The 23,305-nt window shown below is 34.8% G+C and overlaps 2 protein-coding genes and 1 pseudogene across 6 annotated transcripts in view; 2 read left to right on the top strand and 1 right to left on the bottom strand.

The window, feature by feature from the left end:
- LOC115962432 (nuclear pore complex protein NUP160) overlaps nucleotides 1–991 on the top strand; it is a 31,280-nt gene extending 30,289 nt beyond the window's left edge. For both annotated transcript variants that reach the window (XM_031081267.1, XM_031081266.1), the window contains exons 25-26: nucleotides 28–201; nucleotides 280–991. In XM_031081267.1, the coding sequence (XP_030937127.1) occupies nucleotides 28–201; nucleotides 280–321 (216 nt within the window). In that variant the 3' untranslated portion in view covers nucleotides 322–991. The remainder of the gene's footprint in view (nucleotides 1–27; nucleotides 202–279) is intronic.
- Nucleotides 992–3,733: 2,742 nt separating this feature from the next.
- LOC115962433 (light-mediated development protein DET1) lies at nucleotides 3,734–20,594 on the top strand. 4 transcript variants are annotated; one of them, XR_004085430.1, is made up of 14 exons: nucleotides 3,735–3,915; nucleotides 4,081–4,129; nucleotides 6,802–6,907; nucleotides 9,144–9,571; nucleotides 9,692–9,920; nucleotides 10,554–10,727; nucleotides 14,619–14,687; nucleotides 14,865–14,921; nucleotides 18,388–18,468; nucleotides 18,551–18,715; nucleotides 18,919–19,014; nucleotides 19,258–19,357; nucleotides 19,563–19,772; nucleotides 20,544–20,594. XR_004085430.1 is itself a non-coding variant. In XM_031081270.1 (14 exons), exons 4-14 carry the CDS (start codon nucleotides 6,836–6,838, stop codon nucleotides 19,700–19,702), a joined length of 1,611 nt encoding a protein of 536 aa, XP_030937130.1. In that variant the 5' UTR covers nucleotides 3,735–3,915; nucleotides 4,081–4,129; nucleotides 4,366–4,480; nucleotides 6,802–6,835; the 3' UTR covers nucleotides 19,703–20,038. The 4 variants fall into 4 exon arrangements, 3 of the variants coding, with proteins under 3 accessions (XP_030937131.1, XP_030937130.1, XP_030937129.1); XM_031081270.1 differs by lacking the exon at nucleotides 20,544–20,594 and adding an exon at nucleotides 4,366–4,480 and having other exon boundaries at nucleotides 19,563–20,038; XM_031081269.1 differs by lacking the exon at nucleotides 20,544–20,594 and adding an exon at nucleotides 4,361–4,480 and having other exon boundaries at nucleotides 19,563–20,038.
- Nucleotides 20,595–22,244: 1,650 nt separating this feature from the next.
- Nucleotides 22,245–22,966, bottom strand: LOC115965316 (annotated as a pseudogene).
- Nucleotides 22,967–23,305: the final 339 nt, after the last annotated feature.

Raw genomic sequence — 23,305 nt, 5'->3', positions numbered from 1 at the left:
TATTAACAACCTTTTACCCTTCTGCAGAGGCCGGTAGACATAATCAATCGGAAAAGACCATTTGCAGTTTGGTTTCCATACATAACAATTGAGCGCCTATGGTGCCAACTTGAGGAATCAATCAGTTCCAGTCGCATGGTAGACCATTGTGAGAAGCTCAAAAAGTTATTGCATGAAGCTTTACTGAGGCACCTTCAGCTGGTATACTCAATAAACAGCTTTTGATCTGATCAACTTTGCCACTGTGATTTTCCTTATTTTTTTTGTACGTTTTTTCAGCTTAGGGTGGATTCAGATGATGTGCCTTCTGCTGTCCATTAAGTACTTCCAGAAAATTTTGTAACATGCTTGACACACTCAAAATTGGGCGCTAGTGGCAGGATCGACTGATACTTACCATACTTAGTAAAGGACAAAGAAGTGCCTTAACTGAGTGCATAAATTGCATTAGTTTCCATCATAGAAAATAATGATGGCGTCGGCTTATTTGTTGGGCCTGGTTGCAGAATCATTAGAAACAGCCCGCTAGAAGCATTTTGTAGATTAGTTGAGGACATCGATACTCCATACGTTGGAGATAAACACTGCAATGAGGAAAATATCTACATCTGGGGCTATGCATTTTGATTACAATTCTGTATGTTTTGAGGACTGGTGGGGGGCGAAACGAATGGTGGCCAACAAAAGCAAATATGTGGGCTTTTTGTGTTGGATGTTTGGAGACCAACCGTCTTGCAATTGGTAACCTGGAGTCAATTATGCTGGACTCTTGGCAGCTTTCTTTTCCTAGTCTCTCTTGTCCTCCCCCTCCCCTTCCCTCCCTCTTCTTGTATAAGAAAAATAGTTTGCTATTGTTTCTCATGGATAGTCTTATATGAGATGTGATTCAGATATTGGAATGATTTTTAAGTTCCCAGTTTACCAATGTACGAATATTTTTATTTGGGCTTTAACCTAAGCTACCTAATAATGTATATGTCTTATTATCTAATTCGTTATCAAGCAATAAAATACACGTTAATAATATAACAAATCAAGTGGTCAGAGAGTAAAACTTAATATTTATTGTGTATATTTGCTAATTCCTCATCCTTAAATTTAGACTACTGATTTAATTTAGGGTTTAATTTGTAAAGTCATAAACCTATGCGATGCATGGGTTTCTCTTGTTTGAACGGTCTTCATTCCACCCTCTTTTTTCGTCTGGGTGTTGAATATTGATAGATTAGATGAACTTGCTTAATGGGCATTTACTTTTAGCTTTTGCTTATCCTGAGGTGGTTTTTGTGGGGTGGGGGAAATAGAATACTTTCCACAACAAAGAAATGCACTGTAATAATTTTTTTCAAGTGGGTTTATTGACTTTATAAGGTAATAAATTTATTCAAATTTGTATTTGAAATACTTATGTGGATGCTACCATTTTTTGAACATTGCACCTAGAATGAAGATGTTCTGGCTTTTAATCAGTTACCTGGAGATTGGAATTTTAAAGCTAATGTAATATGTATAAGAATAAATACATTTGGCAATCTTTATTGCTTGAATTGTCTCCATTATCTATTTCCACTCAGCATTTGGAAGTGAAACCTAGAATGAAAAGATTAATGCTTGTGATCAACAACCTACTTGAAACGGATTTGTCATTATAGCATAAGAAGTAAATGTGAATTTTCCCCCAGTATTTTTATAGGACAAAGTAAAAAACTTACCTTAGCCTCCGTTTGAATACAGATTATAAATGAAAATTATTTTACTATTCAGTTTATTTTTGTTACTATTCATAGGCCTTGCTGCACTTTTTGGTGCTATTCATGGGTCTTACTATACTATTTCAACTAACTTTTATCTTTATCTACGGTACTTTCAGCAAAAAGTTTTCAGTTTCAGCAAAATAAATAGTTTCCAAACAAACTCTTAATATAATTTTTATTGGATGTGAATTTTCACAAATCTATCATTAGATTACATTTTTTTTTTCTTATATCATTTGTACTTGTTAAATTTACAGTAGATTAGAAATCAATAACTATCTTATCAATAAAATATTTAAATTTCAAGTTTTTGTAGTCTTAATTATATATTAAAAATAAGTTTATAGATCGAATGGTAAATAGCATTCAATTGGCATGAAATTTGACACGTGTTACGAATATAAAGAACATGTAATTTAACAATTATTTCAAAATATGTAGTCATGTTAATTTTTTAGTAGAAATTTATAGCCTAACTTTGTCCTTATTTATATATTTATTATTGAGAAATATGGATTTAAAACAATTCATTGAGATATGAAATAAGAAACTCGTAGATTATTCATATCAACTTATGCAAAAAAACTCATGTCTATTTTAGCATAAGATTTTTTTTTTTTTTTTTTGAGTAATAACTTTTCAAAACACCTCTATCAGATTATTTATTTAAAAATCTATTTCATTAAATATCAAATTTTCTTGATTTTTTTTAATTGTTTCTCTCTCTACACATTCCATAACTATCATCCACTTTTTTCATTTATCCTTGAGAAACACAAAGAAAGGAAAAAAAGAAAAAGAAAAAGAAAGCAAAATGCATAACAACAGTGCTTGTGTATGCATTTTGCACAATAATTGCATAAGTTGATGTAAGCATTTTTTGAGATTAATTGGGCAAAATTTGGCATGTATGCTATTTATTTTACAATGTCTAATTCAAATGCTATTTCATGTAAGGCCTTTCCTTATGTTTCGGCCATAACTAAGGCTTCAAATGTCTTCTTTGGCAAATGAAAGTAAGGAGAAAAATTTACAAATCACCTCTTACATTTAGGGTCTGTTTGGATATTGTTTATTTTGCTAAAATTGAAAACTTATTACTGAAAGTACTGTAGATAAAAGTAAAAGCTAGTTGAAATAATACAATGAGGCCCATGAATAGTACCAAAAAGTGTAATAAGGTCATGAATAGTAGCAAAAAATAAGCTGAATAGTGAAATAATTTTCATTGGTATCAAAACGAAGGCTTAGTCACCCACTAGTAGTGTTTGAGGATTGAGGAGAGAGAGTTGAGAGGCTGAGAGAGGGGCAGGGCTAGGGTTTTTTTATTTTTTATTTATGGGAAGGGCTAGGTTGAATTTGGGTTTATTGTTTTTGGGTTAAATGAGTCTCAATAGGTTTTTAGTTAAAACTTAATAATTACTGGGTCTAATTAGGTTGATGCCTATTTAACTTGAATAATAATTGAGTGGGTTTGGGTAATCAAATGAGTTTGGACTTATTTTGCCACCCTACCCACTACATATGGTGCTTGGACCTTTTACCATATAAACTCTTTTATCTTATAGCTTTTTGATAAGTTCAATGTTGAATTGCATTGTTTTCTCATCTCCTTTATATTTGCAAAACATGAAAAATGATTAATAACAATCTCATCTCATCTCAAATTTTAAAATTATATAAAAAAATATAACTTTACAAATAAATAATAAATAAATTGCTATTAATAGGAAATTTGGTTTGTATGTTAAAAATTAATATATATATATATATATAGAGAGAGAGAGAGAGAGAGAGAGAGAGAGAGAGAGAGAGATTTGAAAGATGAAAAATTATTAAGTATTAATTTAATGAAAAAAAATGTTAATATTTGGGGTAATAGGAAAGTGGATTTATTTATTATGTAAGGGTATATTGGAAAAGAAAAATGATAGTATTTTCTATTTTCTAATTTGAAATATCGGGTTTGTTTGTTTAGATTTTTAGAAGAAGAAGAGAAGGGAAGGGCTCTAACAGTCCCACGTCACCCGCTAACTCACTTGCTCGGCAAGCCTTCTGTGGCTTTCTCTCTCTCTATCGTGCTTTGTAAAGTTCTCTCCTGCTTCTGCTCCTGCTGCTCATCTCAATTATCAAACGCTTCCTCTCTCGCTGCCTCCCACGGGTAACCAACTCTTTCTCTCTCTCTCTCATAGATACCACATATTATTATTATTTTTGGGATTCATTGATGGGTAAATCCTGATACACTTTACTACTTCTTGATGATTTGTAATACTAGTATTAGTATCAGTAGGCCGCTATTGAATTTATATTATTTTTGATCCAGATGGCAGCACCAATCAACAACTTCTCTTTTGCACTCCAAAAACCATTTGGTATGTTTCTTTTTTACTTTTCTTGGAATTGGATTCCTGCATTTTTTTTTTTTTTTTTTTTTGGCATTTTTCCAGTAGTGGCTAATCTTAATTTTTTAATGGTTAATTATCATACTTACTTCTTTGAGAAGGTCATTACTTTTGAAGTAGTAGTTAACTTCATTCTGAAATTGGGCTTTATCTGGAGTCTAGTCCCCCCACCTTTTCTTCCCTAAAATTTTTCTGATGCAGGGCAGTCTTAGAATTCTCAAGCTAGAGGCTGTCTTGGAAAGAAAAGTTGGTGGAATTGATGTTGTTTTTCAATGTACATTCATTGCCTTTTGCCATATCTAGCTGCTATATTTCATACAGGTAATACCTGTAATAGCTTCAACTTTTATTTTAACAATCCTCAATTTATATATCAAAAAAAAAAAAAAAAATCCTCATTTTAGGCCACTCTAATTTGTTTTTATGAATAATGTGTCTATGCTAATAAGTGAGCACCTTTTTTTTTTTGGTTTAAATTTACATAAATAATAATTATAGGATAAAGTACAATTTTGTCCTTGTTTCCAACGTCCTTCGCACATGGATGAACTCATACATCAACAAACAAGCCTTACTCCCAAAACTTTAGGGTTCGTTATGGATCCTCAACCAACTAATCAGGATTGGCTATACTCATCTTGTGAACATGTTGTGTCTTCATTTCCCAACATTCTGTACTGTAGAGCGTAGCTAATCATACAAATTTTCCTCTTCTTAACTTAATGAATATTCTACAATCACACAATACTCCTTATGTGCTTCTCCACTTCATCTACCCTATTTTTATCCTATGATTCATATCCTCTTCAATCTCCCCATCCTTATGAATAAATCATCCAAGATTTTGAAAGCATTCACTCTTTGGTATCCCTTGACTATCAAATCTTATAATCCCTTCATCTTTGTCTATACTTTGAAAGCTTTTAGATTCTAAAGCCTCTCTCCAAATTTCTATCTTGAAATTAACTATACATCTAGTTGCATCTACTAAAACTATAGATAGATAAACTTCTAGTGTTAAAATTAATGCGTAGTTCCAATTTTTGTCCCTAAAAGGTTTCAATTTAGTCCATAAACGAATTAAATCTTTGCAATTTAGCCTGTTTTCCATATCAAATGGCTGTTTGTGGTGGCAGCATGAGTTGTGTTTAAGAGTGGGCTGTGTTTTTTTTTGGGGGGTGGGGGAGGGAGGGGGGGGGTGTTGTGTGGGGTGGGGCAACCATTTATCTCAAAATTCCCACCATGTCAGATTGTAGTTATGCAACATCAACCTTCTGTCTTCCACATGTGCAATTCAGTTCATAGCTAAGTGATGGAAGGATAACATTGCTACCATATTTATCACCAAAAAAAAAAAACATTGTGACCTTTTAAATTCAGGGGTAAATTTGAAACTTTTAAATGTCAAGGAGAAAAATAGAACTTGGGCCTAATTTGGATAAAAATTTTATTTCTGGCTTGATTATATCTCTAAGGGGACACGCATCTTATTGATTTCCCTTACCTCTTTCATCTTTCCTTTTCTCATCAATCTAACACGTAGCCTTGCAATTGTAATTGCTCTTTTTAGGATTCTTTAGAGCATGTGTGTTCTTTCTAGTGAAAGTAGCTTCTACTGAGATTTTGTATTTGCTCTTACCGCATCAGTTTTTTACTCCCTCTTTTTTTGTTTAATAATTTTCCCTCTCTATAATCTGTATTCAAAGGATTTTTCTAGTCCCCTCTCACGTATCAAAAAAAAAAAAGACATCCATAGTGCCTTCTCTATGGTTTTACTTTTTATTTCTACCTCTTCATCCTTTTAGTATATAAAATTTATCTTATGGGTCATCATCGTATACTCTTGTACTTTTATTCCCATAAAAACAAGCCTTTTTCTCAGCCGCTCATCGCCTCAATTCTGTTGTCATTTATATGACCACGCATTCTTGCTCTTGCTTAAATTTTTGATTGCCTGCCTTTTACTTTTACAGAGCTGTCTGTATGCACGTTGTTTGAGGCTGTATAGATCAATTTAGGATGATAAAAAAAAAAAAAAAACCTTGGTGTTGCTATTGCATTTATGCACAAAACAGCTACATTGAATATCTAAAATCCATAGCCATTGTAGAAGTCCTCAGAAGTAGTTATGAATAGTTGACCAATCTGTTTCTTCTCTTTACCATTTGGAGCATCATCATTATTTGTTTAATGGAATTCCTACGACTATTATTTGTAGATGAGAGAGTTTGTTTGTTTGTTTTTTATTTATTTATAATTTTTGTAAAATAATGACTTCTAATTTTCTATATAAGCACTTCTTTTTCTTTTTCTTTCTTTTTTTTTTTGGGGGGGTGGGGGGTGTTGTTAATTGATTAATACTAGAAGTGAACTACCCATGTTTACTTCTATCATGCAATGTATCAACCAATTTTAGTTTCATGATTCATATCATGCTGCACCCAACTATCTTCTCATAGTTGTTAAAATTTATTAGAACCATTGCTTCTTATCTAATATTATAATTGGACTGCAAATTTGAGTTCTATTCTTACCAAAAAAAAAAAATCTATCTGCAATAGGTCTCGGCATGCATGGCTACATTGAAATGGTGCTTCTAATAGATGGTTAACTTATATCAATTTTCATATACTGCTTTCCAGGGGGGATATCGATTGACTTTGGGCATCAGTAGTAATGTTTAGAAGTAACAACATCGTTGCAAGGATTTTTCAGCGACAAATCTGCACTCCTGCTCCCGGAACTAGTGTATCTTCTTCTTAATCTTGTCATTTTTCAATTCGTATGATTCCATTTGTGGACTTGTGCAACTTGAAAGATCTTGATTCTTTATGTATCCTTACTATTATTGACTAGCTGAAATCACTGCTTCATGATTGGGCTGCATAATGGAGGATTGAACATGGTTTTCCGTGAACTTGGATTTGCCTTTTCCTCTAGATGTGTGTTTTCCACTCACTTAGGTTTTTCTTGGTTTGCTTTGGATTGAAGTCTTTTGCTTGTCTTGTATTTTGGTAATTTGGACCTTTCTATATCTTATTTGATGGTGACCATTAGTCTCAAAAGCTTAATCTATGAGGAAGTGGGTCAACAGTAGCCTCCCTTCTTTTTGGTTAGTGGAATTGGCTGGGGAAGCATTCCTCTAATATTTGGAATATGGTTCAAGCTTTTCTGATGTGGTTAATTTGGCGGGAGTGTAATAATCCTACTTTTGAAGATATATTGAGATCAGTAGTTCTTTTGAAGCCTATACTAGTTGGGACCTTATTTCTGTGGGGTAGAATTTGGAGTTTTACGCAATGTATTTCCATTTCTAAATTTCTTCCTTCTATTTGTGTCTCTTCTTGAATTACTTGTATTCGTTTTAAGTTTAGAGTGTTCATCATCGTTAACATGATGTCCTTTTTTATGTAATAAATCTTTGATTACCTATAAAAAAAAAGTGTGTCAAGCTCATAGACACATTAGCATTAATGCTTCCCCTTGTGTTTAGGCATGCTTAGATGCACTGAACCAACCAAAGGACTTGCATGTGCAGAACAGAAGAAACTAATTATAGGGTTACAGAAGCTTGCACTGAGGATTCCATGCATAACACTTGCTATGATAATTACCCTCTCCTGTCCTGGCCCAACAAAATTAATGACCTACCTGGAATGCAGACAAACTGGCCAATGATCTCTAGCTCAAATGGAATCTCTTCTCCTTGTAAGAACAATGTGGAGGGTGAGATTTATGGATTCAAGACCTACTAGGTTTGTGTATAGTTACCAATAAAAACAAGGAATGAAAAAGACAAACTAACAGAGGCATAGACCCATCTAATTCATCTAAAATAGAGAAAAATGGGCCAAGCACATGGAGAGTCCAAGAACGGTTAAACGAGGCTCTAATACTATATTAGGAAGTGGACTGACAATGTGTATCAAGTTCACAGATATATATATATATATATATATATATATATATATTGTGGGGCACAAGAATTTAAATAAAGTACCTGTGCCACGTGTCGTATCCATGGCCGAGGAGGCCACACGTTTGACTAGTAAGGCCACGTCAGTGGCATGTTACCAGAGGAGGTCATATAGTAGAGAAAAAGTTTCGGGGAGGGGGCTAGCCCTGACATAACTAGAGGGATGGTGGCTGCCACCACATTTAATGTATCTCATCAAACCTCCTGGCTGCATTTATGTGGAGAAGATCCTTGAACAGTGCTGCCTTGGCTGGCCCAACTCACCAGGAGCTTGGGAAGGTGTCTGATGGGACAAGCACTTAAGTAGTGGCCTGGATGATTAACAAATGGAGGGCCAAGATCATTTAAAAGGAGCTATATAATGTAAGAGACCCTCCAAAGGAGGGGTAGAAAATTTATAGAGAAAACATCGTAACATTAAGAACAACAACTGTAATCAAGTCTAAGAGAAATATATTTAAGAACCACTCTCTTTGGACATTGCCGAGGAAGAATTTCTGTGCACCACATTTGTCTATCCATTGTTTTTCCTTATTCTCTTACCATCTTTAGCCCATTGAGGTCATTGTCTACTTCGTTGAAGCCTAGTTTTTTAACCCACTCTCTACAAATTTATTGTATTAGACTCTTTGGGCCTTAATCCATTCATCTTTTGGACCTAAGAACCAAAGCCGACCCCTACATATATATATGTATGTATGTATGTATGTATGTATGAAGAATGTTAAAACATTTTTCTTTTGGAACATTCATTTCTTTTCTTTTATTTGCCATCTCCTTCTCTTATTATACATTTGTTGATCATAGTAAAACTATTTTATGATTGAAGAAGAAACTATAATATTGTTATCAAAGAAAATATTTTTCTTATAGCCCGGGAACTTTAGGTAGGAACTTATATGTTGTCATTTTAAGATTTTTCATTTTTGATTGGATAAAAGAAACAGCTTGGTAGAAAATAAATTAAAAAATTTTAACAAGAAACCAAATAAACTTTTTTGCTTGCAGGTTCATTGCGCTAGAAGATTTTATGAGAATTTAGTTCCAAGTTTTACCATATATGATGTTGAATGCCCAGACCATTCATTTCGCAAATTTACAGATGATGGTCAATACCTTATAAGTTTCAGCAGAAATAATCAGGATCTGATTGTTTACAGGCCAACCTGGCTTTCATTTTCATGCAAAGAAGAAGATTGTGATTCTCATGATCTACCTTCAAAAGCAAGGAGATTTGAAAGCTTCTTTACACAGTTATATAGTGTATCACTTGCCTCCTGCAATGAACTTATATGCAAAGATTTCTTCCTTTACATGGATAGTAACCAATATGGAATATTTGCTACTTCTACTGTACCAAGCCAAGATGCACCTGCTACTGGAGGAGCTATTCCAGGATTCCCGTCAATAGAAAAGATGACCTTTCATCTATTGAGGTACGTGCTCTTGTTTTCGTATCAGTGGTTTTACAATTATCAAGAAATTTACACACTGAAGGTTTAATTTATTTGTAGAGATTGCTTTATGCCTATCTAACAATCTTCTTGTGCAATTAGATTGGAAGATGGAGTTATACTAGATGAGAAAGTCTTCCACAATGATTTTGTTAATCTGCCTCATAACATGGGTGTCTTCTTGTATGATGATCTATTGGCTATTGTGTCACTTCGCTATCAAACAGTACACATTCTCCAAATTAGGGACTCTGGGAACCTTGTGGACGTACGAGCTATTGGGGCATATTGTCATGAAGATGATGAACTTTTTCTCAATTCAAATGCTCAGGCAAGTGGCATTTCTTTTTAAGCTTTTGATATTCACTTAAGTTCAACAGGCTTTACACTTAAGATTTCCTAGAATAGTGGAAAAGAATTGAATCTCTACTTGCAGTTGCCTGCTTAACAATGGGATAAAAAAGAACAGAAAAATATTTTGAGAGTTTCATCTATTAGGATGCACCAGCAGAACCACAAAGTTCTGTCTATATTATCTCTCTCTCTCTCTCTCTCTCCCTCTCCACCATCAAAATGTTATCATCTAATGGCTCCTGTACTTATGATAAATTCTTGGTTTGTGCTAACTATGTGGCTATTTGGAGGTACAGCATTTTTACTTTCTCAACTCTTGAGTATATCTTTAGTCTTGACTGTTCTTTTTCTAGTTCTTTTGTTTGGTGTGGTGGCCTTGGTGTGGTGGCCTTAGTATTTTTTTTCATGTTTAATAGCCTTCCCTTCTGGGTTGGTTTGATCTATATGCTTTCTGTTATGGATTGCATGAGCATCTGCAGATTTCAATAATTACCTTGCATTCTCCTCTATATCCTTATTATTCAAATCAAACAAAGTTTGATTAATAAAAACTTATTCTAATGTCTTGGTTTTTGGAGCTCTGAACTGACCCTTCAGCCATTGATGGCAGTGCATGGCATTTCCTGACAAAAGTAAAATGCATCAGTTGCCTCAGAATCATGTTCAGAATGGGTTACATCACAGCCAGCCTAATCTAGAAGAGTCTTTTCTGAGTGGCATCAAACAACGCTTGCTTTCATTCATATTCCACAGAATATGGAATGAAGAAAAAGATCGGACCTTGGTTGGTTATATAATTTTCGTTCCTTATTTATTTATTTATTTCCAGTTTCCTGAATATAAGTATTGTTTCAGTTATCTGTGAGCAACTTTGGCTGTTCTCATCTCTCTCTCTCTTTCTCTCTCTATTTTCTTGCATTTCACGAAGCATTGTGAAATAATCATAGCTCTATCCTTGATGAATTTATAAGTTGGATATGATGCAGGACAATGAACTCTCAAAATAGGGGTGTGAAGAAACAAAGAAGGACAAGAAAGATAGAACCTAGGAATCACCACTAAGTGATGAAAATAGAAAAATAGAATGTAGGGATCACCACCTAGGGTTGCTTGGAATCAACAACAAGCATAAGATAAAGAAAGGAACTCAAGAAACACTTGGAGATAAGAACCCAAGAAACATCACTGTCAGAAGAAAACTTCAAACCCAAATCTCATAATCCATGATCAACTATCTATAATAGTGAATGCTAAGATCCTTGTAGCTCAATTGTAATTTCCAACAGTCTCCAACAAAGGCGTCTAGGGTTCAAATCCCCCCCACCCCAACTATTGAATTATCAAACACTATCTACAATAGTGAATAATGTGGGGGGAAAAAACTTTAAATGAGATGACATGATATATAGAAATAAAAACCAAATATCTCTAATAGCATTAATCACGAGCAATAAAGTCCATCAAAATCAATTAGTATTAATGGGTCAAATTTGGTGTCATCAGTAATTGATAAATCGGGTCTGTTATTCAATCCATTGTTTCATGCCCATCTTAGCCCACTGAAAAATAGTTCACATGTTTTCCAGACCAATCTAGTCTTCCTCGCTGCCAAGAGCTACACTTCACTGGGCTGAGTCTCTCCCACCACAAGAGAGTTGGTTTAGACTGTAGACACCAAATTTGACCTATTAATACTGATTGATTTTGTTGGACTTGATTGATGTTAATTGTTAAGCTACACACACACTCAGTCCCCTTGTGGGAGGAGGAGGTGCCATTTGATCCAAAGCTCATTGTCCATCACAACATAAAATCTCAAGGAAAGGTGAAAGGCAAAAACCACTAAGTCATCTGTAATCTATTCCTTACTAGTAATAGTAGCCTGCTAGCAAATTCAACCATTTCTCCATCATCTATGATTTTGGAAGTGGATGTGAATTTGTTTCTCATCAGTTGGTATCCAACTTAGAGGGAAAAACCCTTCTAAACATTAATGTTGGAAAAAAATTATAATTTCAAAGTCTGATGCTAGGTTCTTTGAAGGCTAAAATGCAAAACCCACTTTCTAAGTTTCTTAAGAATTCATTTCAATTCTCTAACCTTGTTTTCGTTCATTTTAGCACTTAAGTTTCAAATTTATTCAATTAAGGTCTTTCCGTCAACTTTTGTTAAAATGTTTTGAAAAAAAAAAAAAAGGAAAATACTTTTCAATCATTAATTGATTTTTTTTAATTTAAAAAATTTGAAGAAATTTTAAAAAATTGGAAAATTAACCACAACATATAACAAAAATTAATGGAAAAACCAACAAACTTAAAAGTTAGAGAACTGAAATGAATGAAAGTAAAGTTAGAGGACTAAAATGACTTTTGGTAAAACATAGAGGGTGGGTTTTGCATTTTAGCCTTCTTGAAATGCATACCATGTGATGGCCTTGCTCTGAGAGTCAAAGGGATTTTTTTTTAAAAATTATTTATAAGTAATAAAATTTTTATTCAAAGTCATGAAAAGGAGTCACCCAAGTATACAGTAGGGGACCAAAATAATCAAATACACAAATTATAAGCATCCATCAAATAATAAATTGAAAAAATGGAATGACTTCCTATGATAGACATCCAATCCGATAGTGTTATAAAGAAGAAAAGTTTTAAGTCGGCTATTGTCTTTTTCAAAGTTTTGAAAACATCGGTTATTCCTCTTTGCCAAATACACCGCATCAAACAATACAACCATCCAAATAACACTTTATGATGGTGGCCAAATTTTTCTTGCCAACGTGCTAGGAGCTCAACCACAATCTTTGGCATTGCCTAGTTTATACCAAACAAAGTGAATACCATAGACCTCAACTCAAAAACAATAGGACAATGTAATAAAAGATGATCTACCGATTCTCCATTACTTTTGCACATGGAACACCAATCCAGAATTCACATCTTCCTCTTGCATAATTTATCAATAGTTAAAATAGTTTACAAAGCTGCAATCCAAACAAAAAACACGACTTTGGAACGGATACTCCAAGGGAAGGAATGAATAAATATACCCAACAAAGCCTGATAATAACGGCTCACCTCAAAGCCCCTACTCTTAGCAAGCATCCAACAAATCTTATCCTCACCAATACCCCTCAACGAGACTCCATATATAACATCCAAAAAATAGGCAAACATTCTAAGTCCCAATCCTTAATTGCTTGCAACAATTCCAAGTCCCAGTAAAGAACCCCACTAGGGAACTACATGAGATCAGCCACATAAACCTCCTTACCACTACTGGTTCCAAATAATTTTGGAAAACACACACTCAAAGGATTATCCCCACACCAGTCATCATGCCAGAATCTCACTCTAGTCCCATCTCCAATTTCAAACTGAATGTAGCTAGAAAAAGTAGACCCACTACTAATAGTCTTCCATAAACTCACCCCATAGGAGCCTGGAGCAAAATTAGAGCACCAACCTCCCTCCTCACATCCATATTTAACCCTTCTCCATAATGCTTCTCTCCCAGACCCAAAGCTCTACAACCATTTTCCCAATGGCGCTTCATTAAAATATCTCAGATTTCTAATTGCTAGACCCCCAGAATGGGAAGGAGAGCATACCTTAGACCAATTCACCAAGTTACACGAAGAAAGAGGACATATCTATAAATTTGAGAAAATAAGAAGAAATTCAGCTGGTTCAATCAGATGTGGAGGCCTATTTTACAATGCAATAACAAAAAACAAGCTAGGATGCAGCACTGAAACCCAAAAAACTCATTCTAATTGTCAATAACTAAACAATTATAGTTTCCAAGGGAACAATAGCCAATTCGGTTTTTGATGTGCAAACTAGTGCTGAAACTCAAGAATGAGTTTTGACCAAATTCCCCACAGGGGAAAAAGGGGGCTGCATGTAGAACATCATGACAATAGTTTAAAAGATCTGAGCGAAAATTCATTCAAGGGAAGATAAGGGTACAATGTGCTGTTCAAGGTCTATTAATGTGTTATTCTAGTAGTTTCTTTTTTTTTTTTTTTGGTAAGTAGTTATTCTAGTAGTATAAATTAGTCAAATAGTAAAGAGTCAGGATCTTAGAAGTCTCCTAGGATGTGTCTTCCAATTTGATTGCTTTAGTGAATAGTCCTTGCCCTATGCTTAGATTGGTTGGTTGTGATAATCTTTCATTGTTCTAAATCTCTTAGATGCTATTTAAATAATTTGTGGTGGACTTCCAACAAGCTCTATTTCAAATGTTATCTTCTCCTTTTATAGGAGCATGGTATAAAGTAAAACCATGGGTTAGATTGGGCATATCTTTTTGGTTCTGTGATAATCTTTCATTTTTAAATCTCTTAGATGTTGTTCAAATAATTTGTGGTGGACTTCCAACAAGCTCTATCTCAATGGTATCTTCTCCTCTTATAGCACCAAGGTAGAAAGTAAGGTCAGGTACATGTCCCATTGGTTGCATGTAATTACCAAAAAAGAAGTGGTGGACCTATATTGCTTTTCAATTGTCATTAGCTTTGATGCATCAAGATTTATTACTGTTTCAAAGTTCCGCACCTAGTTATATATCCTTTTTAGTCGCATAGGCCCATTGAGTTTATGGGGCTTACAGCTGGAGATGGCTAATTTAATATCTATTCCATTGCTCTTACACCATCTTTTGGCTTCTGCAGAGGGTCCAGTGCTTGAAGAAGAAATTTTATTTCCACTTTCAAGATTATGTAGACTTGATTATATGGAAGGTAGGTTATTGGCTCTCATTGTATACATGTTTGTGTGACTGTTTTGGAAAATTACTTAAAAGTGAACATTACCTGCATATCTTCCTTATACCATCTTTCTCAAATATGTTGAACAAGTTTTATTGTGCACATCAAATTTGGCTAATAACAAGTTGTTTATACACAACTCTTGGACAGGTACAATTCTTGGACCGGCACCACCTGCTAATCAAATTTGGTAGTGTAGAGGGAGTGGTGAGGCTTTCTTCTCCTTTTTGGCATTTTGGTTTACAATGACTTAAACCTACTGCCTTTCTTCACATGCTTCCAAATAATTCAGGGATAATATAACAGGACTGCTCTAGGGAATGAGCCTTCAAATCACTGTAGTTGGACTTTACTTTGGTCTCCCTAGATAAGACCACAGCTTGATATTACTTAAGAGATGTGTTTATGATGGTTATTTATCTCATTCTTTATGATTTGAATTCATCGAATTTTTCATCTGTAGAATTTTATTGTTGGTATTACCTTAATTCCATTGATCGAATTATGGTGGATGGAGAATTGACTTTGGATCCAGAAGCTATAGTGGAGTGTATTTCTTGCTTTTATAGGCAGCTCTATTCTGAAACTGTGGCTCATAGACCTGTTCTAGATGATGTGGACTTTTCTATCATCTCTAAGGTAGATGCACTGTGGCTAGAGAGGCCATTTGGCCTGAATGGTTTTTCCATGGCTTTCCTCTAGTCTTGTTGGAGTGTTTTGAAGGCAGAAATTATGGTAGTGTTTCAGAATTTTCATTCTTAGGCTGTGTTTGAGAAGAGTCTTAATGCTTCTTTTCTTGCCCTTATTCCTCAAAAAGTTGTTGCTATGGAGGTCAAGGATTTTAGGCCAATTAGTCTACTTGGTGGGATCTACAAGATTATTTCTAAGGTGTTGGCTAATCAGTTTCAAAGGGTGGCATATGGGCTTTATTTCAGATTCTCATAATGCTTTTGTGAAGGGTAGACAAATTTTGGATTATGTTTTAATTGCTTCAGAATGTATTGATATTAGATTGAGGTGAGGGATTCCAGAGGTGTTGTGTAAGTTGGATGTGGAGAAGGCATATGATCATGTGAATTGGGGTTTTTTAATGTATATGCTTCAGTGGTGTGGTTTTTTAGAAAAATGGAGAAAAGTAATAATGTGTTGCATTTCAACTGTCAAATTTTCCATTTTGCTTAATGGTAGCCCATCTGATTTCTTTGGAAGTTCTAGGGGGATTCGACAAGGGGACCCCTTATTTCCGTTGCTTTTTTATATTGTTATGGAGGCGTTGAGTCGTATGTTGGATGTGGCTGCAACTGCTGGACAGCTTTTGGGTTTCTCTGTAGGCAATACAGCTAGTTCTTCGATGATGGTGTCTCATTTGTTATTTGCGGATGACACTCTTATTTTTTGTCATGCTGACCCTAATCAGTTAGTTATCTTGAGGGCAATTCTGACCAAATTTGAGGAGGTATCAGGTCTAAGAATTAATTTGGGGAAATCTGAGTTGGTTCCGGTTGGAGTGGTGCATAATATGGATGTTTTGGTGGGGCTGTTAAGGTGTAAGCAATCTTCCCTTCCTTTGAAATATTTGGGCCTTCCCCTAGGTGCTAAATTTAAGGAATTGACTATTTGGAATCCTATATTGGAGAAGATGGAACGAAGATTAGCAGGTTGGAAGAGGCTATATTTATCTAAGGGGGTTAAGGTAACTCTTATTAAAAGCTCTCTCTCCTCTTTACCTACTTATTATCTTTCCATTCTTCTTATTCTTGGGAAGGTGGCTAATTGTATGGAGAAATTGCAGAAAGATTTTCTTTGGAGTGGAATTAGTGGCGAATCTAAATTACACCTGGTAAAATGGGCTAAGATTTGTAAACCTATGTAGGTTGGGGGGCTTGGTATAAGACGATTGAGGAATTTTAACTCTACCTTGTTGGGAAAATGGTTGTGGAGGTATGACATGGAGACAGATGCTCTGTGGAGGAGGGTTATAGAGGCGAAATATGAGAATGTTTGGGGTGGTTGGTGCACTAAAAAGGTGTCAAGTGCTTATGGTGTTAGCCTATGGAGATTTATTAGAAGTGGCTGGTTGAACTTTTCAAAACTCCTTAGGTATGATGTGGGTGAATTTTGGAAGCATGTGTGGTGTGGGGATTGTACCCTTCAAGAGGCTTTTCTGGAACTCTATTGTATTAGTAGGGCAAGGGAATCTTTAGAGGTGGAGGTTATTTGTTGGTCTGATGGGAGGTTTCATATGGATGTTCAATTTCGTCATCCACCACAAGATTGGGAGCGAGAAGTTTTTGATCTGTTTATAAATATGGTCTATTCTTCAACTGTGTGGGGTATTGGTCTTGACCAGTTTTGTTGGAAGCTAGCAAGGAATAGTGGTTTTGCGGTTAGAGGATTTTATCTTTCTTTTTACCCTCCTACCCTCTTATCCTTTCATTTCCTTGGAGAATGATGTGGCAATTGAAGGTTCCTTCAAGGGTAGCTTTCTTTTCTTGGCCTGCCTCCTTAGGTAAGATTTTAACTACCAACAACCTTCTCAAAAGGCATATTCTTTTGTTTGATTGGTGTTATATGTGTAAGAGTTATGGGGAATCCGTGGATTACCTTCTTCTTCATTGCCCCATAGCTTGTGGGTTGTGGTCTTTGGTGTTCTGCCTGTTTGGAATTCACTGGGTTATGCCGCACAAGGTCATTGAGTTGTTTAAGTCTTGGTAAGGTAAGTTTGGACAGCATTGCAACATAGACTTTTGCAGACTTGTGCTACATTGTTTGATGTGGTGTATTTGGCACGAGAGAAATGCTCAAGGTTTTGAGGGATGTGAACGTTCTATGCTAGAGACTAAGTCTTTCTTCTTGCAAACTCTCCCTAATTGGAGTGTCACTTTGTCTCATTTTTCTTGTTTTTCCCTTCCTGTTTTACTTGAGCGATGTAATTTTGGTTTTTGATTTTTGCCCTCGTAGTACGTCCCTAATGTACTCAGGTTGGCTTTATTTTTTTTGTTTTTTTAAAATAAAATTTTTATGTTACCTATTAAAAAAAAAAAAAATCAGCAACTATATTGACCTTCAACCAACCTTTTTGTTACGTCACAAATAAACTATTTAAGAAGAGAACTACCTCCATAATGAATGGGTATTTTGACTTCCATTGAAATTTTGGCTTGAAACATCTTAGTTCTAGCCTTCTTTTCTTAGTCTTTTGGGTAAATCATTTTTGAGAATAGGTTGATTAGTAAGAGATCCTTTGATGATTTAGCTGCTGCTTATATATGCAAGACATTTTTTTATTTCATGTTTCTTAGTGCTGAAAAATAAATCTTAAATTGATAAATTTGTAGCACCTCTCCAAAAGAATTTTTTGGATTTTGGGAAAATGTCAATATTGATCCCATGAATTCCAGTCAGTTCCTTTTTGTTCTCATGTCATCTAGTCTCTAGCCTAAACACTGGTTAGTTTAGCTTATAATGTTCATGATGGCTCTTGGAGCTTTCAAGTGGCGGCCACTCCGGTTAACAGAATGGCGAAGCTTATTAAGTAGTTGTAGATTCTTATAAATGAATATGGGTTATTTATATTTAACTTTTACTTTCTTGGTTAGAATATGGATTGTGCTCATTATTGGAAAATGTTCAAAATATGTCTAATGGTTTTACTTCTTTGAACCTCCTTCAGGTATCACGAAATGCCGATCAGCACCCTGCTTTTTTCGCTGTATATAACATGGAGACCACTGAAATTGTTGCATTTTATCAGGTAACTTCAGTGGCTGTCTCTTATGTTTTGTACCCCAAATTTTGGGACTAAGGCTTTGTTGTTGTATTTATACATTTTGTAGAATTCTGCAGAGGACCTATATCATTTGTTTGAGCAGTATTGTGACCACTTCCACTCAACATCAAGAAATTCTTTGTATATGAATTTCATATCATCTCACTCAAATAATATTCATGCTCTGGAGCAACTAAGATCCATAAAAAATAAAGCAACCAGCTCTTCACAGGTGAAATTTTCATATGCAGCTCTTGTTACACGTAAATATTTTTATATTTTATGTTTATAAGGTTGTCCAAGATTAAGGATTTGTTGTTGTTATTGTATGTTTATTAGGCATGATAAGAAGGTCAATGTATAGCTCCGTCATTGCATACTCCATGTAACTTTGTTGTATTAACCTCATATCTCATCAGCCAATGAATTCTGCAGTTTGTAAAGAAGATGCTGGGCTCTTTACCTTTCAGTTGTCAGTCGCAGAGTCCTTCTCCCTATTTTGACCAATCTCTCTTTCGGTTTGACGAAAAGGTTTGATTCAAAAACTGTTGTTTTCTTTCCTTTCTCTGTGCTATTACATACCCAGTACTTGTTTTTTAATGGCATGCTGTGAATGCTCTTTTGAATGACAAGCCAGAAAGTGACTGAAAGCTGACCATCAAACTAACCAACTTCTTTTGTTATTTTCTCACCCTCAGTTGCTACTGTGCAATTTGTCATTATGCCATCTGAAACTCTTACCATTATCTCATGTTTTTTGGTCAACTGTTGCAGCTGATATCTGCAACCGACCGGCATAGACCGTCAACAGACCATCCCATCAAGTTCATTTTAAGAAGGCCCCCATGTTCCCTCAAATTTAAGATCAAACTAGGTATATGTCTTTACCTTTTAGTATCTTCAAAAAACAAAACAAAACAAAATGGTCTCAGCGATGGTTGAATTCCATGATCATTAATTCACACGTTGTTTCTTCCAACATGAGCTTCTGCTTGTGTTATTAAGGTTGACCTTTAATTCCTTTGCTCAGTTGAGTTTTGAAGCATGCATGATAATTATGCTCTGGTTTTTTTAATTAGGTCCCGAAGCTGGTAGCGCGGATGGTCGGACAAAAAAGATTTCTTCATTCCTGTTCCATCCATTTTTACCCCTTGCTCTCTCTTTTCAGTATACTTCGTTCTCACAGCCATCAGTTGTGAATATTCATTTCCGAAGATGAAGATTCTATAAATCTCGTTGGCTGATTGCTCCAAGTTGTGACAACAACCTTGAATGAGATTCTACTCTAGGTTAGATATATTCAGCAAAGTTAAATTTATTTTAGTAGTTGTATAATAATGCACATTCAACGTTGTACACACGAAGCACTTACCCATAACAATACATTCACGACTTTGTAACATTGCAATGAGCATTAACAAGCAAAAGTAACTACTCATTATTGGCTTAGGAAATTCTCCCTGAGATTCGATATATAGGTAGTGCCTTATATTAATGTTTTCACAAAAGAAAAAGAACAGATGCAATATATAAATGTTGCTGATTGGATTTGCAACCATCTGATTCTCACTTTCTTTCTCACTCTTGACTTGCACCCGTTCTTTTTCTCATTTCTCCAGTCAATGTCTTATAAGGGAAGGTTAAACCTATACGAAAATAATGCCTGTTAAAGTCTAGATTTTTTCAACATTGCCATGAGCATTAACACCAGTTATTTTGAGAGGTACCAAACTATTTCTGACTAACTTGACTATGTCCGGGGCAATAGGTTTTTTTTTTTTTAACTAACATTTTTATTTACAATTTGTTCAAGTCTCATTTTTTGTTCTATGTAAGATTATAATTTAACAAATAAACTTTCAGTGGAAAGCTACATCTAAACACAGTTAGAGCAGATTCTCCCAGATAATCCATATAGGTTGTGCAATGCCTTAAAATTCTCAAATAATAAACAATAACGATAGGAAGAAGGGTGAATGAGAAAGTGTTTTAGCTTACCACGTTATATTACACAATTGTCTGCCTTCCATATGTTGATACCTATATTTTAATGTTATCAGGTCAACAAATAAAGTCCCAAGCCCAGTAGAGAAAGTCCAAAAAGAGCAAGGAAAAAAGGTCATGAAGTGCCTATCCGGCCAACGTCCTGACCGAGTCGGCTAAGTAACCAAAGAAAAGGTCTCACTGTAGAATACCTTAGGATGAGGTTATTGTCTTTGAATACACGGCAGCTTTCCGGCAATGGCGCCAAAATTGCTTGCTCAAGTGTAAGAAATCGTAGCAATATAATTCTTAGAATACCTAGGTCGAACCACAAGGAATAAGGTGATTTAAAGACAATGTAATCAAACAAAAGTTGGATGTAGAAAAAGAGTAATTTTTCTTTGTGATTGTAAACAAGAATAATAATAATAACTTATTTAAATCAGTAATATAAATACAAGGACATCGAGGTGTTTCCCTATATCGATATAAAATTCTTTATGATCTAAAAAGAAATAAATTTCATAATTGATTTTTTTAGACAATGAAAAACCTATGATTAAGTTGAATTGAGACAATTCAAGAACACATTGTAACCTAGATTGACAATGCAAGTAGAATAGTTTATAGAAAAACGCATTCACTTTAAAACCTAATTTCTATTTAAAACTATGAGAAATTCATTTAAACAATGAGAAAATATGATTGAACTTATTAAAAGCATGGAAGAACTTATACATAAAGAGAAATCTTATTGAACAATCAAATATGTTGTCATCTCAAAGCTTAGGATGAATCACAATGAATTATCATACATTATAAAAGAAACATAACTCCTAGCCCTAGTTGAAAGCTTAGGCTGCCATGAGAGAACAAGAAAATACAAGCTTTGGGTTCTCCCAATTTGTTTCCCACAGCCCACATTAAAACCTAACCAAAAAGAAATCAAAGAAAATAAAACTCAACTATTTAATTTCTGTCTAGATTTTCAATAGCAACTTGCCGGTAACTTTAAGCCTTCAAAAAGTGTGAAATTCGGAAAACTCAAAACTACAAAATTGTAGGGCTTTAAGTCACAGCCCGTCTGACCTTGTGTTGATTGGATTTTGAGGAAAGAGATAAGTCCAAAATATTGATCAGTACTCTAATTTTTCCTTTTCAGATTATACCTTCATGATTTCCTTTTTAAATATAAAATTTTCAAAAGTAATGCTAGGACCACAACTTTTGTCACAATTTTTGCCAAGACTTGCTCAGATGGCAAGTTATGAGTGGTGGTGTTGTGGACTCATGCTTTTACTCCACTACTCATGACTTGCCATGTGAGCAAGTTGCAACAAAAGTTGTGATCCTAGTATTTTCCATTTTTCAAACATCGTGCACGTCTCAAGCACTCCAATAACACCTTCTTAGACATTTAAGCATGATCCTTTAGCTCTTCTTCAATTCTAGTTTGACCACCATTCTCCCACAAACTCTTATAAACTTATTTTTCACATGATCTTTGAAAATATATAATTATACACAATAAATGGTATTTTATTCAAGAAATTATGTAAAGATAAATAATAATGACTAATGCAAATCATAATTTAATTATACAAATTAAGCATAGTAATAAGGATATAATGCCTAAATAGATATATAATAAATATACATTTTAAGACGTTATTAACATTTTTCTTGTCTAAGTTCTATTCTGCAGGGAACCATCCTGTGTCTGTATATATATGTTGTAGAATAGTCATTTTTTTTTTTAAAGCAAATGCCAATAGCTTACAGAAAATTTAATTTTGATCGCAACCAAACTACACATTAAGGGGTAGTAGGATACAAAAGAATTAAACAAAAACGTGAAATCCTCTTTTCTTGCCACAATCGCTTAAGAAAAGTATAGAGAGACCAGCCCGCAATCCTCTAAACCTTGTTAGCCATGTTGTTTGAGAGCCAATCCAGTCCCTCATTCAATCCTTCACCAGAAGTGCACATGTGCTCTGGATGTACCAATGGCGTTGCCGGAGAGAATGAAGGCCAAGCTTATCAGTGATCTCAGCAGCATTCATTGCATTAGGAAGATCTTGCTTGTTTGCGAACACAAGCAACACAGCCTCTCTTAATTCATCCTCATTCTACATCCTGTGCAGCTCATCTCTTTTTTTTTTTTGGCTTCCTGTGCAGCTCATCTCTAGCCTCAACAACACGGTCTCGGTCATTACTATCTACCACAAATATTAGCCCTTGTGTGTTTTGGAAGTAGTGCCTCCATGAAGGTCGAATCTTGTCCTGACCACCAACATCCCACACAGTGAAGCTAATATTTTTATATTCCACAGTTTCCACATTAAATCCAATGGTAGGGATAGTGGTAACTATTTCTCCTAACTTGAGCTTATACAATATTGTAGTTTTGCAAGCAGCGTCGAGAGAGACCAACCTTAAGAATACGCATCTCTTTCTTAGCAAAAAGCCGGCTGAAAAGCTTGGTGAAGGACAGCCCCATTTCGTAGAATACAGTCGTTAAATACTTATTATTAATATACTAATTTTGTCGTAGGTAACAAATTATAGGGCTATATTTTATTATGGACAAAACTTGTATAAAGTACTTTACATATTATTTCTTAAATATCTTTTTTTTTTCAAAAAAATTTAAACACCTGCCTTATTTGTTTGGAGTGTTTGTTTTGTGTATAGACTACTTCAGCGGAGCTTATTTTTTTAGGACATATCATGTCCATCCTGCAGAACGAACCAGGCGCAATACCCAACCCAGCCAGCTTTTGTCCAAGAAGTGTTCACAAATATCCTGACGCGTGTACTTTTGAACCAAAAAAAAAAA

The sequence above is a fragment of the Quercus lobata genome, chromosome 10, assembly GCF_001633185.2.
Source record: "Quercus lobata isolate SW786 chromosome 10, ValleyOak3.0 Primary Assembly, whole genome shotgun sequence".
NCBI classification, from domain to species: domain Eukaryota; kingdom Viridiplantae; phylum Streptophyta; class Magnoliopsida; order Fagales; family Fagaceae; genus Quercus; species Quercus lobata.
This window is presented reverse-complemented; position numbering and strand designations above follow the sequence as displayed.

Bases quoted from the DNA above. Each gene is read 5' to 3' on its own strand.
- LOC115962433 (XM_031081270.1), top strand. From the start codon at position 6,836: ATGTTTAGAAGTAACAACATCGTTGCAAGGATTTTTCAGCGACAAATC. The intron at 9,921-10,553 runs GCAAGTGGCATT...CATTGATGGCAG, and splicing joins TTCTCAATTCAAATGCTCAG to TGCATGGCATTTCCTGACAA. The intron at 14,922-18,387 runs GTGAGGCTTTCT...AACCTCCTTCAG, and splicing joins TTGGTAGTGTAGAGGGAGTG to GTATCACGAAATGCCGATCA.